The sequence below is a fragment of the Sparus aurata genome, chromosome 21, assembly GCF_900880675.1.
Source record: "Sparus aurata chromosome 21, fSpaAur1.1, whole genome shotgun sequence".
In the NCBI taxonomy this organism is placed as follows: domain Eukaryota; kingdom Metazoa; phylum Chordata; class Actinopteri; order Spariformes; family Sparidae; genus Sparus; species Sparus aurata.
In genome coordinates, this window is record NC_044207.1 from 19749761 (window position 1) to 19763227 (window position 13467).

The 13467-nt window shown below is 45.0% G+C and overlaps 1 protein-coding gene across 5 annotated transcripts in view; it reads right to left on the bottom strand.

Annotated features, from left to right (window-relative positions):
• Positions 1 to 3125: 3125 nt before the first annotated feature.
• greb1l (GREB1 like retinoic acid receptor coactivator) overlaps positions 3126 to 13467 on the bottom strand; it is a 48113-nt gene continuing 37771 nt past the window's right edge. For 3 of the 5 annotated variants that reach the window (XM_030403880.1, XM_030403877.1, XM_030403878.1), the window contains exons 19-34: positions 13188 to 13324; positions 12678 to 13020; positions 12182 to 12297; positions 11469 to 11701; positions 10724 to 11283; positions 10215 to 10323; positions 9782 to 9928; positions 8934 to 9073; positions 8556 to 8717; positions 8242 to 8446; positions 7226 to 7388; positions 6847 to 7074; positions 6619 to 6760; positions 6322 to 6522; positions 5653 to 5791; positions 3126 to 5400 (exon numbers count right to left, since the gene is read on the bottom strand). In XM_030403880.1, coding sequence (XP_030259740.1) covers positions 5237 to 5400; positions 5653 to 5791; positions 6322 to 6522; positions 6619 to 6760; positions 6847 to 7074; positions 7226 to 7388; positions 8242 to 8446; positions 8556 to 8717; positions 8934 to 9073; positions 9782 to 9928; positions 10215 to 10323; positions 10724 to 11283; positions 11469 to 11701; positions 12182 to 12297; positions 12678 to 13020; positions 13188 to 13324 — 3189 coding nt within the window. In that variant the 3' untranslated portion in view covers positions 3126 to 5236. The remainder of the gene's footprint in view (positions 5401 to 5652; positions 5792 to 6321; positions 6523 to 6618; positions 6761 to 6846; positions 7075 to 7225; positions 7389 to 8241; positions 8447 to 8555; positions 8718 to 8933; positions 9074 to 9781; positions 9929 to 10214; positions 10324 to 10723; positions 11284 to 11468; positions 11702 to 12181; positions 12298 to 12677; positions 13021 to 13187; positions 13325 to 13467) is intronic. The other 2 variants (XM_030403882.1, XM_030403879.1) reach the window with 1 other exon arrangement.

Consider the following 13467-nt stretch of genomic DNA (forward strand, 5'->3'; position numbering starts at 1 on the left):
ATAGGTTGGAAAGAATGTAGTTTTTAATTGTTAGCGTCTGAACCCTTTTCCACTTCACTTTTTGGAATTGGGGTCATAGTGTCCACTGGTCACCCTCAGCGCAGTAGGATGTGGCTGCTCGGTTGCAGGTTTGGCACCCTTTAGAACAGCCTTGTGGCTACATATTGATAGTACCCAGAGTGCTGTGTCAGTCACGTGAGGTGTCAGGCTCACGCTCGACTCCACCCTGGCTCACAGACCACCGGCCCTTAAGTCAAGACGTTCTACAGTCTTACGAGTGGAGCTGGCTTTACCACTTGACCAGTGTGTCGTTGCAGGGTCACGCTCCCTCCTCCCCGCTCACGTCACAGTATTGGATTTTGGTCGCTGGAATTGACTCACTCCACACTCACAGGCTTAGCTGCTGATAGGATATGCATTTGCTGCAGTAGTGAGTGTGATCCACCCAAAGGCAAACCGTAATCCCCCAGCACTCCATTTATCTTCACCCCAACCCCCCAATAAGCCCGCAGACAGATGAGCTTTGGTTTTTAGCTAGATGGTTTATAGAAGCCTGAGAGTAATTAGAGTAGACTGCCCAGGCAGGATGAGTAATTTACTGTTGCTTACCATCTATGAGAATTGATATTATGTAGGCAGGAATCCCTCTGTTGTTAATGCTGATATTTCTGCTCATGTGAGACCGTACTCTGCATAATTCCACATAGTTACAGATAAGGAACCAAACAATGTTCTGAGATGGAATAAAGGACGTCTCACAGTCATACATTTAATCATTCCAGTGTTTCAAAGTAGTTTAATATTAAGTACAGCATTGCCTCAGGGCTGAATGAATGAATGGAAAAAAAAGAACTCTCATGAGACACTTTCTCTTTTTTTTCCTTTGAAGGGATTTGTTGAGATATCATCTAAAAGATCAAATCGAACAATGAAGTCGGTCCAGGATGCATAATCAAGAGAGGCCAAAGAAAGCCGGTCTTTACTCTGTACTGTAACGCCAGTTCAACAAAAGGAAAAACGCTTTGGGCATCTAAAATCTTTAAAGACAAAACTCCCCCGAGCTTCGTGCACAGCGTCACTCTGCTTTTCTCTAAAGAGCAATTACATGACGCAGGAATCGGCATGCAAGCCATTCTTCTTGCCCTCTCTTCCTTATCCTAGCCTGACTGCAGCTGGCTGAAAATAGCCTTGTGTTATATCACACAGGGGTTGTAGGTTGATGGAAAGTGTGCTCTAATATTACCTTGCACGGGCTGAAATAGTACTGTCCCTGGACAAGCAATGCCCCTGTGCCCCTTACAGTGAAGCCAGGGAGGATCCTGCACGGCAGCCCATAAAGAGAAGAGGCCGTTTCTGCTCTCGATAACGAGGAGGGTCATTGTGCATAGTCACGGCACGGCTGCAGAGGCGTTGAGGTGAGGCAAACTTCAGGCAAGGACGTGACCGGGAGATGCGCAAGGGTTTGCTCTTAAGGAGAATGAAAAGATGTGGGGTTCAGTGGACGCAGAGGAGAGAGTGAGAGGATTATTAATCATCGGCTGAAGACAGGGCTGCGCATGCATTTCAACAACACTGCCTGAGCTTTGCATGAATGCACCGGGAACAGACTTTAAAAGACTCAGCAGCTGCCTGAGAAGCACACCAAACTACAAGGAAAGCAGAAAAATAAACGGAAATCAGTCCAAGTTTAGACTCTTAATGACAAGGAGCTCAGCTCAACCTCTGAAATCTAATGTAATGTTACGTTGTGTCATGTTTTTGTGAACAGGTCGTAATCATTTTCTTTCAACAGAAGGACACCCGCAATGAAGGAAGTGTGCATCTTCTTAAGGATGTGCACTGACCAAAAGTTCAGAGTCCCCTTAAGTTCAATTTGAATAACATTAAATTCAGGAGAAATACAGTCTTGATCTCTAAGCTCCTGTATTTGACGGATTGTTGGTGAGATCAACTTTCTCCCTAATCGGACCTTTAATTGCCTCTTTTAGCAGTAAATGGCTGATTTTAATGTAATATCTCCAGATGTGTACAGAGGACCACTTTCAGCAGCCATCAGTCCTGTGGTCTCAGTGCACATTGTGTTTGCCAATCCAAGTTTGTCACGTTGAATGGCTAATTGATCATTAGAAAAGTCAGGAGCCCGATTACCTCAGAATTACCAAGTAAAGTAGACTAATGAAAAGACTTTTCTTGGAAATGTCTTTGGTAATTGGCTTCCTAAGATCCTAAGATCACTTACTTGTCAGATTTTTCAGTGACATTGCCAAGAAACTTAAAATCTCGTAGAGCGGTGTGAACTACTCCCACCAGAGAACGGCACAAACTGGTTCTGACCAGGATCGAAAGAGAAGCTGGAGGCCCTGGTGCACAGCTGAGCAAGAGGACAAGTACATTAAAGTCTGTAGTTTGAGAAACAGACACCTCATAGGTCCTCAACTGGCAGCTGCAGACTCTTATTCATGAGTAGAGGGTTCCTGCGGCAAGATACCAGTCGAGGGTGTAGTTCGGTAGAAAGAAAATAGTTTTGATTTTGGGTTGAACTGTCCCTTTAAGTATTCTATGATGTTCAGGAAGAGTAAATTATTCAAACCTAGTATTTCATTATGTTCCAAAGATTGAAAACCATTCGTGTGATAGCATTAGGATCATATTTGGTATCTATAAACTTTGGCTGCACAGCTTGAGGTTGGACAAACGTTTACTTAAAGGAGAAATGTGTAGTTTGGGAGAAGAAATTCATACTCAGAATTTTAATATCTATAATATCAATGAGAAAATAATACAAACTCAGACCCATATTTACATCACAACTGAATAAACTAGTTGTTCTCAGAGGAAAATAAAATCCCCAGGACACTGTTCGGAGCTGAAATGGTGGCAGGGTCTGCCACAAAGTAACACAGTATGAAATTGTCCTTTAAGGTCAGTTTGTTCAGTCAGTCATGGAAACAAAGAGTTTTGCTTATTTAGTGTGTTCAGGCATTTAAATAATGAAGATCTTTCTCTTCTGATTGAAAAAAAAACTACACAGTGCCCCTTTAAATACGAAACAGCTGGAAATCAGAGAACGTAGTTGAGAAAACCATTTGAACATATAATCACTTAAAAACAAACAAACGCACAAATGATTTTTAGAAGTCTTTTTTTTTTTTTTATTACATTCATACGTTTCTTTCAACAACAATAGCATGGCTCTAATGTCATATGTTCAAAAGCCTGTAACCACAATGATAAACATGAGGTATCAAACACACTTCAGTGAAGATTGTGAGAGCAAGTTGCATATTAAGTGTTAAATTATTCAAAAAAGAAAGACACATTCTATGGACCATTGGAGTTTTAAGTTACATATTTCCTGATCATCAGTCTTACACTTGGACTAATTGCGGGGCTCATTTAACAGCGGGCAACATTTTCCTTTTCTGCTGGCAACTTGTATAGTGCAAGTTCACATTTCCTCCTCTTCCCCACCCCCACCCCACCCCACCCCGATGACATTCAGTAGATCAAAGAATCATTCATTTGGGTCTTGTGCAAAGCCTTTCACGGATTGGTTCTGAAGAGGACACGCCCGCTCCCTCTGTTTAGGTGAGCTTAGCATGCAATCAAATATTACACTTCAACATGATTATCAGTCCCAAAAAACGCTGTTCAAATAAATAAGAATCCCTCACGGACCTGTTTTTCATTTTCACAAAAAAAAATTCAACACAAGAACAGGGAAGGGATACAGACATATGGTTAAGGACACATCTAGGTAGATTCTTCTTTTTGCCTTTTGCGACATTACATAAAAAAAAAAAATGTAAAAAAAAAAATGCAGCAAGACATCATGACCGACATATACTGGCAAAAGTCACAAGACTAAAAAAAACATCAGTAACCCTCAGCGGTTTCAAGGGTTGATATAATATATTAATAATGTAAACACAATTTTTAAACAGTACAGTAGTCCGAAATCCAATTACTCACTTTGCTTCGCTTGGACAAACATTCCCCTCGCCTCACAGTTAAATGGTTTTTACTTCATTCTCATTGGTCGAAAAACAAAACAAAAAAAAACAAAAAACAAAAAATGAATGACTTGAGCAGCGACGGTATGAAACGTCACCATAAGGCATATTCTTTGGACAACCCTGTGCACAAACATACAAAAACATTCTACGTTCAAGTATATGAAATGATCTGGTCACCTGCTTTTTGACAGCGTTTTAAAGCTTTTTTTCTCTTGATTATTACCCAGATTGTGACGGCAGCCAGAACCACCCATGTAAGATCGGCCTTTCTTTACAACAGGAGGTGTAACCCCCAGGCACAGTCAGTAGCAGGACATTTGGCAGTGATTATTATGTATCATTTACTGATGTGGCTTGATTATGCTCAAAACACCCCCCCCAAAAAATACCAGTAAACTTGTCTTACTTCCATGCGTGATCGGTAATACACATTACCAGATGAGTAAAACCCTGGGGCAGGTCATGTTTGTCTCTTCTGGACAACGGACCCGCTTCATATTTGAAACATTTTACATTCTTGAGAGGACGCGACTTGCGCTTTTCTTTCGCTGCGAACAAAATCTTTGGGTACATTTGAGAGCGAGTCATTCGGGAAATGAAAAACGCTGTTGTGCAAGATGGATTATCGATGCCACGTAAATACGTTTAGGAGGCACAAGAAGAAGAGGAGGCTCAAAAAATTGCATCCTGCTTGAATCCCGATGGTGCGGCAGGTGGGGAGCAGCTGAGGACGTCTTTGGTGCCAACGTAAGATAAAGCCAAAAAATACAACTTGGGAGAAAAGCTTTACCCTTTTCGAGCGACCTCCCTCGGATCTCCCATTAAAACCCTGAGATATACTAGTACGCCCAGTACGGGACATACAGTTAAATGTCCATGTACACATACAATCTTCAAATAGTCACATCATTGATCAGGGAGCGTCCATTTTTGCGGAATATACAACAACAAAACAAATAAAGTTCAGTCTCAGCTGTGCTTTCTTTCCCACAGCAAAGTATTTCTCAGTAGAAGAGTTCAATCACGAGCCAGGCAGAGTGCACTGTGGTAGTACAGACGTAAGGGAAAGCCATGAAAAGTTGGCGATTTGTCCGCTTGTGGGGCACTTTGGATCTCCAGCAGATCCCCCTCTGACCTTCCACTGGAATGTCAAAGAACTATCCTGGTTTTTGATTTAAGTTTAGGCAGCAGTGCGTCGGGACCCGGGACGTTTTTTAGGTTCAAACGTGGCGGCCGGTCAGAAAGAAGAGAGGCCGGTCCTCGCTGCAGTTGGCCGTCTGGAACTCGTCCCGGAGGCGGAACTGCCACTCGTCCTCCAGCTCCAGTCGGACGATGGTCTGACGCAGGGAGCTTCGGTCCTGGCTGATCACACAGAGGGTGGCGCCTGTGGACAAGAAAAGTATATCAGTTTTTTCCCTACATCAAAGCTTAGACCGCTTGTCATTATGTGTAGAAAAACAAATTATGTTTTGAGAGCCAAAACCTGATCATACACATCAAGGTTGATACATAACGTCTACCGTTTAATTGTTCTTTTCTTACTGGTTTCACAAGAATGTGTCGCCAGAGGAAGACAACAGAGAGAAGGACAACAACAGGAGCAGCAGCAGTAAGTACGTCTTCGCTGACGACTCACCTTTAAGGAAGCGGAATTTCTTGAGGAGTCCGGAGACGACGAAGGAGTCACAGAGGTAAAGCAGCAGGCCGCTGAACAGCAGGCCCTGGTGGTTCAGGTTGGTGGAGTGTGGCCGAGAGTTGATGTAGCACACGGAAATCTGCGACGGAAGACACAACGAGACACACTTCATTAATGGAGCGCAGATTTGAGGTTACGACCCGCGGAATACTCTTGTATCTAAAGGTTGCACTCGTTGGGACTTCGCATCGTGATTTATTTCCATTGCGGAAAAAAAATGCAAACACGAGAGTCCTGTCTAGGTGTGCGTAGACAGTGACGCTGTGCACAAATGTACAGTGCAAATATGCACTGTGAGCATTCTTTGTTTGTGCACGTGCACAGATGCAGGTCGGAGTTCTCTGAGCGAAACAGATGGCGAAGTCATCCCACATGTTTCTCTGCGGGTTCAGACTGTTCTACAAACTTTAAACGTGAAATTAACTCCGTCAGCAGGTTTGTCTTATTTTCATAACAGATAGCAGGGTGGAGGCTTCCCCTGAAACATTAGAACTACTTGATTTATTACTCATTAGAGGATTTCACAGTAGTTTTTGGTGATTAAGTTGAAGTAATGATGCTAATTGTCTCCTCTCCTGCTCTCAGCTGATACCTCCTGGGAGCGCTCACCTCGGGGCTTATGTTGAGGTAGCTGTCGATGGACAGAACTGGGTTGTTTCTGTTCTGAACAGCCTTCGGAAAGAGTCTGTGGCTGCAGCTTTGCAGGAACCTTTCAAGCAAGAACTGGGCCGGGGCGTCCAGGAGGGTCTGCTCGCTGTCTGGAGCGCAGACGTACTGGGACGGGCTGATTAGGGCGGGGTTTTCTATTTCCTAAAGAGAGAAGAAAGTGGATTAGCGCTTGAAAGTGTGACAAGTAAACTCACTAGAAACCCACTGACAAATAGGCAGAGGTTGCGTGACACCCACCACGAGTTTAGGTTTGACCAGGAAGTCTTTGTTTCCCCCGACTGGAATGTGTTTCTTCATGAGGCTGAAGGCGTTGAAGCGACACAGCAGCAGCCCACTGCTGTTCACCCTAAGATTAAAGTCCACCTCTTCACAGCTATATCTGCACACAGGAGCAAACCAGTCAGGACATCAGTCACAAATCACCAAACACGTGTGTCCGACTGACACAATCTTACACTAACTCACCGGTTAAGGTCATATTGGACATTCTGTGTCAGGTCCACGTTGAGCATGACGAAGTCGTGGAGGTGGCACCGACTGTACAGCTGGCTGGTGGACTTGCGAGCCAGGCCGCTGCTCCACTTGCGCGTGCCGCACATCGCGTACAAGGAGACCTTCGGTGTGGTTTCCATATGCTGCAGCACCATCTTCAGGGACACGTTCGTGTAGGTTGAGCCGTCATCCGATGTCTCACTGAGAGATGGACGAAAAAGAAGACCGGGTAAAAAAAACATGAGTTTGAACCTTTGTAGTGGGGGTAACTACAGCTAATAGTACATTTGAATAATCATAACGCTAAAAAGTCAGCAACAAAGTCTTTTAACAAATCAGAAACAATCTCTACCTGCAGTCTGCTGGCTGATGGCTGTTCCACAGCACGCAGGAGTCGTCCATCATGACGATGAAAGGCCACACGTCCTGCCTCTTGACGCCCTGCTCCTCCAGTCGGTTCCTCTCCAGCTCCAGGTTGTGGTACGACAGCTCTTTGATCAAGAAGCGGGCCGCACCTTAAACAGACAGGGATGTCAGTCTTACATTTAAGTCACCAATAACACACAAAATGCTTTTCGATCAGCAGAGCAATTGGTATTAAAAAGCTGCATAGTGTGTGTAGGCATTAAAGATTCACAGGTGAATTTACAAGTGCATGTTCCACATTCAGCATAAAAGAGCATCGGGTCTGTCCTGTACAGGAATGTTAGCACGTTGACACTGAGGGGGCACGCTGAGAGAAAATGGGTAAAAGGGTAAATGGTCTCTCTTAACCTCATTGATCCCTGTTGCGTACCAGTTCGGTTACGCCCCTTTTCAAAACAGGCCACACACCTGATTGGCTTCCGTACAAATCAGACTACTGTGCTCACATATGACTGACTGTAATGGATGTATGACCAGGGTGGCCCACTCACTGTAACAAATCACAGATAATCAGCAGGGAGATAAAGTGCGAGGTGAGGCAGACTTAAAGGTGCCCCGTGTAGGTTTTTTATGACTAGTGGAGCAGCGTTTGTGTGGTTCCAAAGTGCAATAATGCAAGAGCAAAGGCATGAACGAATTGGACTGCAAGCAACAATGAAGGATTCAACCAATGTTACCATTGTGGTATCATGATGAATTACTATCCCTACAACATGATTGGGATTTTGGGCCATACAGTAGATTGACCTTAATTTGCTCATTGAACTTTTGATGTTCCTGCCGTTGCAAAGTTCTCCCATTTGTGTTTTGTGGTTTGTTTTGATTGTTTATCCGTCACATCCATGCTGGCAGAGGAAGGTTAAGGAAAACTCTATTCTTGATTATTTTTTACGCAAGATAGAGATGTCTCAGTTTGATCAATTGCGGCGGTAAGCTGCTCACCAACTCCGGCATTGTTGAACATGGCCGGCAGGACGAGCAGGATGTGGTTGGGCCAGTACTTCCTGTACTGGGGCATCTCGAACTGCTTGACCACCAGGATGTGCAGATGAGTGGCGCCCTCCATGGTGTGGAAAATGTTGAGCAGGCCGTGCTCTTGCCGTCCTGTGGTCGGGGTGAAGATCGGACTCTTTAGCAGCGCAGGGTCCTGGAGACAGACACGGGAGAAGAGTCAAAATAGTGACCAAACCCTAACCCTCTTGAGACATTTAGTTCACACAAACACAAACACTCCCACATGTGCACAGGAAGCTAACCTTGGTGGAGAACAGAGGCAGGCGCATGCTTTCCAAGTGGCTCCCCTGCTGACTGAAGACAAAGTGCTGCTCCTTGGCTTTGGGAATGACAAACTGGAGCTGGACCTCCTCCCCCAGCATGGACGAGCAGAAGGTGAAAGCGTGGAAGGTGCACTCCGACAGCTGCAACACACACACATGCATAATTAACACAGGGAGAACGCCATTAAGTAACCGCTACAGAGAGTAGAGAGCTCTCCAGCTCTACACTGTCAAAGTATTTTGACAGGTTAGGATATGCATCCGTAAGTCAGCCAACAGTTTGGAGTTACTCGAGCTCAAAGAAGGCAGAAGAGGAGTGTCTCAGGCATTTGATGTGACCCTGCACGCTGCGCTCACCTGTGTGGCAGGGCCTGCTTCACAGTAGTGGTGACACTGCTCGCAGTGATGAAAGGCATTGTGGGCGGCAAACCTGCTCAGGCGGATGGACTTGGTCTCTCGTTTGGCTGGTGCTTGGATCTCTCCCTCTTGCTTAAAGTCTGCAGGTAGGAGAAATTATACGTGTTAACACATCATAGAACATCTGTGTTTTATTAGCAATGGCAGATTCAACTGTTTGACAGAGGCTGCCGGTGTCTGCCAGGGTTAAGTCGGATTAATATAAAACATATAGAAGGTTTCTGAATATAAACTTTGAAATCAGTAAATTAATCTGATGACTTGTTGAGTACTTTTTCACTTCTTCAGTCAAACTATGTTATGCTGACAATATAGACGCAGCCACAAAAGTATGAGTTCCACAAATATTCTTTTTTTCTCCATAAACATCTCAAGATATTTTCAATACAAATAAAATCCATTAAACGTATTCAACATTCACTTTTGGCTGAATTAGCTTACCCTTTACAAGCCACAGATGTGCATTTTCTAATCAAAAGCATCATGGAGTCACTTAATATGTTTATCTTTCATTTTCAATTTAAATAAAAAATTCATTACACAATTAAGTTGAACATATTCATCTTCTTCAGGTTCATGAAAAAGTTTATTTTCTTAATTGCCATATCTTAAACACACAATCAAAGATGTGATCGAGCATTTCTTGACATTTAAATTATGATCCTATAACTACACATTTCTTTTCAAATGTGCTCTGAATTCATTACATTTTTTGTATTCTGAGTACATAAACTTGGTCACATGTAATCCCATACTACCCTGCCCTGTGTTTGCATAATTCTGCTGACCTTTTAAGCACTTTGGCATCTTGTCAGTGTAAACAGGGCTGGCCTTCCTGAACTTAGGGTCCCGGGGGTTGGGGTCAAAGGGCAGCTTTCGAACTTCCTCGATGTCAGGCCACTGGGTGTTTATTGGAGTTGTGACCTCGGATGTTTCTGGAGATGAAAGGAAACACGAGAAGGTGAAGCAACGCCATGAAAATCTTTAAGTGCCTTGTTACATCCAGGGCTCTACACTAACCGGTGCTCCTACCGTTTTCAGTTAAAATGAGATAATGTTCAAATTTCTTAGCACATGTTAATAATTGTAAAAAGGAATAAAGTTCCAAATTGCATGCTTTTTATTCATTTAAATAATTTAAGCGCATGCGACTAGAAACTGCAATGACCATCAATCAATTTTAAAAAAGTTTAGAGAATTACAAGTCCCGATGATCTTTACCTTCCTCCTCCTCCACCTCTTCCTCGTCGTACACATCTACCTCCAACAGTCTGATGAGCATTCGAAACAGGATGCGAAGAAACTGCAGATAGGCGCCGGTCTTTCCCACCTGGCAACGGACAAATAAAAGGTAATGTCACTGTGACACTTTTGAAGTTTTATTGACATTTGATCATTTCTTTTTCCCAATTTAAATCTGACAAAAAATAGACAGCAATAACATTTAGGATTTCATTGGGAGTCATTTACAAAGTCAGCTACAGTTGAAAATAGTCAGGATGTAAATATAAAACTTCTCATGTATCATTTTTTTGTGATTAAAATTCCTCAAACAACTTGTCAAAGTAACAAATCAGGTTTGGTATTTTGAAATAAAACCTTAACTTATCCCATACTAGTCTCAAGTCATCCTCTCCTTTGACTCTTTGTAAATATATTAATATGTCCTCTGACAGGTTCACCTCTATTGAAATAGAGTTGACGATGCACTCAGAGGGGAGGGCAGTTACCTGTGGTGGTCCGCTGAGCAGCAGCCGTCGAGGATGTGGCACAGGTGGAGCTTCGTAGTCGGCGTGGTGCTGCCTGGTGACGGTCCACTGGCGGTAGTACATGCTCTGATCGGCCCCCTGCAGGTTGGGGGTGATGAGGGGCCTCAGCGGGCTGCTCCACGCCACGTCTGCGTGAGGCAACAACGAGGAGGAGCTCAGCTGACTCCCCGACTCCCCCGCCAGCAGGTTGTACGCCGCTCGCGACATGATGACCGTCCGCGGGGACACCCGGGCGGGCTTGGGCTCCCGACCACACTGCGTGGACTGGCTGGGCCTCTGGGTGGATGAGGACGATGGGGAGGGGGCGGAGGAGGAGGAGCTGGAGCATAGAGAGGGTGGGGCCTTGGACTGTTGGGAGGAGTTGGAGGAGAGCTGGCTCCCCAGGAAGTCGCACTCCTGCTTGAAGCCTTGTGTTACGGTGCCAGCGTCCGATGTGACGGCACCTTCAGGTGGGCAGGTGGAGGGCTTCTGGAAAGAGTCGGCGACGTCGGATGAGCTGACGCCGTTCTCTGCCAAAGAGCCTGAGTGGAGACATGAGGAGGCGAAATGTGAAAATTAAACACAGATAAATGAATGCTTCAAGATATGATACATCGGTTGATCTACTTCAAATAACTTTTAATAACACAGTCGAGACTCAAGCTAATCCCAAGAGTTTCAAGTGATTGAAACTGAATGTTTGGACTCAGCAGGGTCTGGGACTCACCAGACGCTCTGGTCGCAGCGCTGCCGTTGCTCTGAGGTCTTTCCAGCTCATCTCCATCGTTCAAGTTGGTGGCGGCCTTCTCTCCGTCTGATTCCCGAGGGGCCATGGCCTTCTTGGGGTCCTGAGCCACGCCCATGGACACATAGGTGCAGGCCAGACCCACCTCTTGCTCCAAGGCCGTACGAGTCAGGTAGCTGGAGTCTATCAGACGCAGGTCGCTGTATTTCAGAGACCTAGAGGGGGAAAGTAAGAAGAACGTTGTTACTGAGAATTTCTATATTTTCTCACAGAATTTTTAAAGTGCATTTTTTAAACCAACGTGCATCTTTACTTATGCTGACACAGCACAGATACTGTGCTGCTGACACACTCAACGCAAGATAAATGTAACTGGATCTTTCTTGGAGAACAGACAGCAGACACTGCGTGAATGTGGAAGTGGAAAACAACGCCTGGAGGATGAATAAAAGAAATAGTGAGGTCTGAACTGAAAGCTTTGCTACTTCATTCATAATGTTGACGCTGTGATCCAAACATCTCCAAGACTCCCGAGCATTGAGAAGTCTAAGAGAAGTCTAAATCTGTTCAAAAAGGACAGAACATGTTTTTAAACTAATAACCTATGTATGCATGTCATCCCCCCTCCTCTCCCTGCTTTCCTGTCAACACTTGTTGTTGACTTGTGACCGGGGAGCCCTGACGTGTGAGCTCACCTGGGGAAAGTTTCTCCGAGAGGGTCCTTCCCCGTGAGGATGACGATGCAGGGCAGCCCTTCCAGATCCTCGTAAGTGTGCGGTACCCAGTCTTCATTCTCACAGCCTCGCCACACCTACAGCAAAACACCGTTATTACATAATGCTTGGTTAAGTCTGTATCATTTAGAACTCGAACAACAACTACTGGGCTTATTCTGGACTGATATTCAAATTTATCTGAGGAAGAGGGTTTCTTTTACAATATTGAAGATGTTGAGTACAGATGTAATTATTTAAAACTCTGTCTAGAAAAGAGTTTCAATACTATCTGAAATACGAGTCACATATGTGACTAGCGGGGTTTCGGTGGAGGTATCTGTTGTCTAAAAGTGGTTTAAAATGAGATTTGAGATGTTAAATAAGTGAATAAAGTAATTGCACCCAAAAAGCTTCCTTGAAAGTAATAAAAACATTCAAATACGTCAAACGCTTTTGTCACTGTTTTCATTCTCACCCTGAGGCGGTTGGTGAAGTTTCTGGGCAGGCTCAGTTCCGTGGCGGGACTTCCCAGCAGCACAGCGAAGCACAGCTGGAGCCCCAGTTTGTCTCTCACGTCCTCCAGCCGCTCCCTGGCCAGCATCGCCAGCTGCAGCGAGGGGACTCGGACCAGCAGCATGTGGCCCCGGCCTTGGGAGCCCTCTCTGCTCGGGGCATTGATCAGGTCCTCCACCATGGCCAGGGTCTCCGGGGTTATGTGGTCTCTCAGGGATGGGGAGGAGGTGAGGGCCATCATGGCCTCGGTGTACTGCTGAATCAGCAGGTAGCTGCGGATCACCATGCTGTGTAGGTGAGGATGTCTGGGACACAGATAGAGAAAGGAAACACTTATTATGATGATTCAATTTGACGTGTCTGTGTCTCTTAACCTAAACATACGGTGCTCGCTGCCGGGATGCATCTGATTTGATCAACCTGCCGGCAGCACTCTGTGTTAATGATTTCTCAGTGGTGACACCGCACTAACCTCTCCAGCAGCGTGTGGACCATCTTCTCGAATGCATCATCACAGCGCAGGATGGGGCTGGCCACGCCCCACTGCAGGGATCTGCTGTAGTCCCTCAGGCCAAAGTACAGCAAGTCATTAGGAGACTGCACCCCCTGCTGGAAGAAAACGATACCTGACTGAGCCATGATGGGCACTCCAGATGCAACTATAATAGATTTTTTGATGGTACGATTATTGGCTGGGGAAAAACAAAACTCTCATTACATGTCTTTGTCTGCTTTTTAAAAAAAAAACAGTT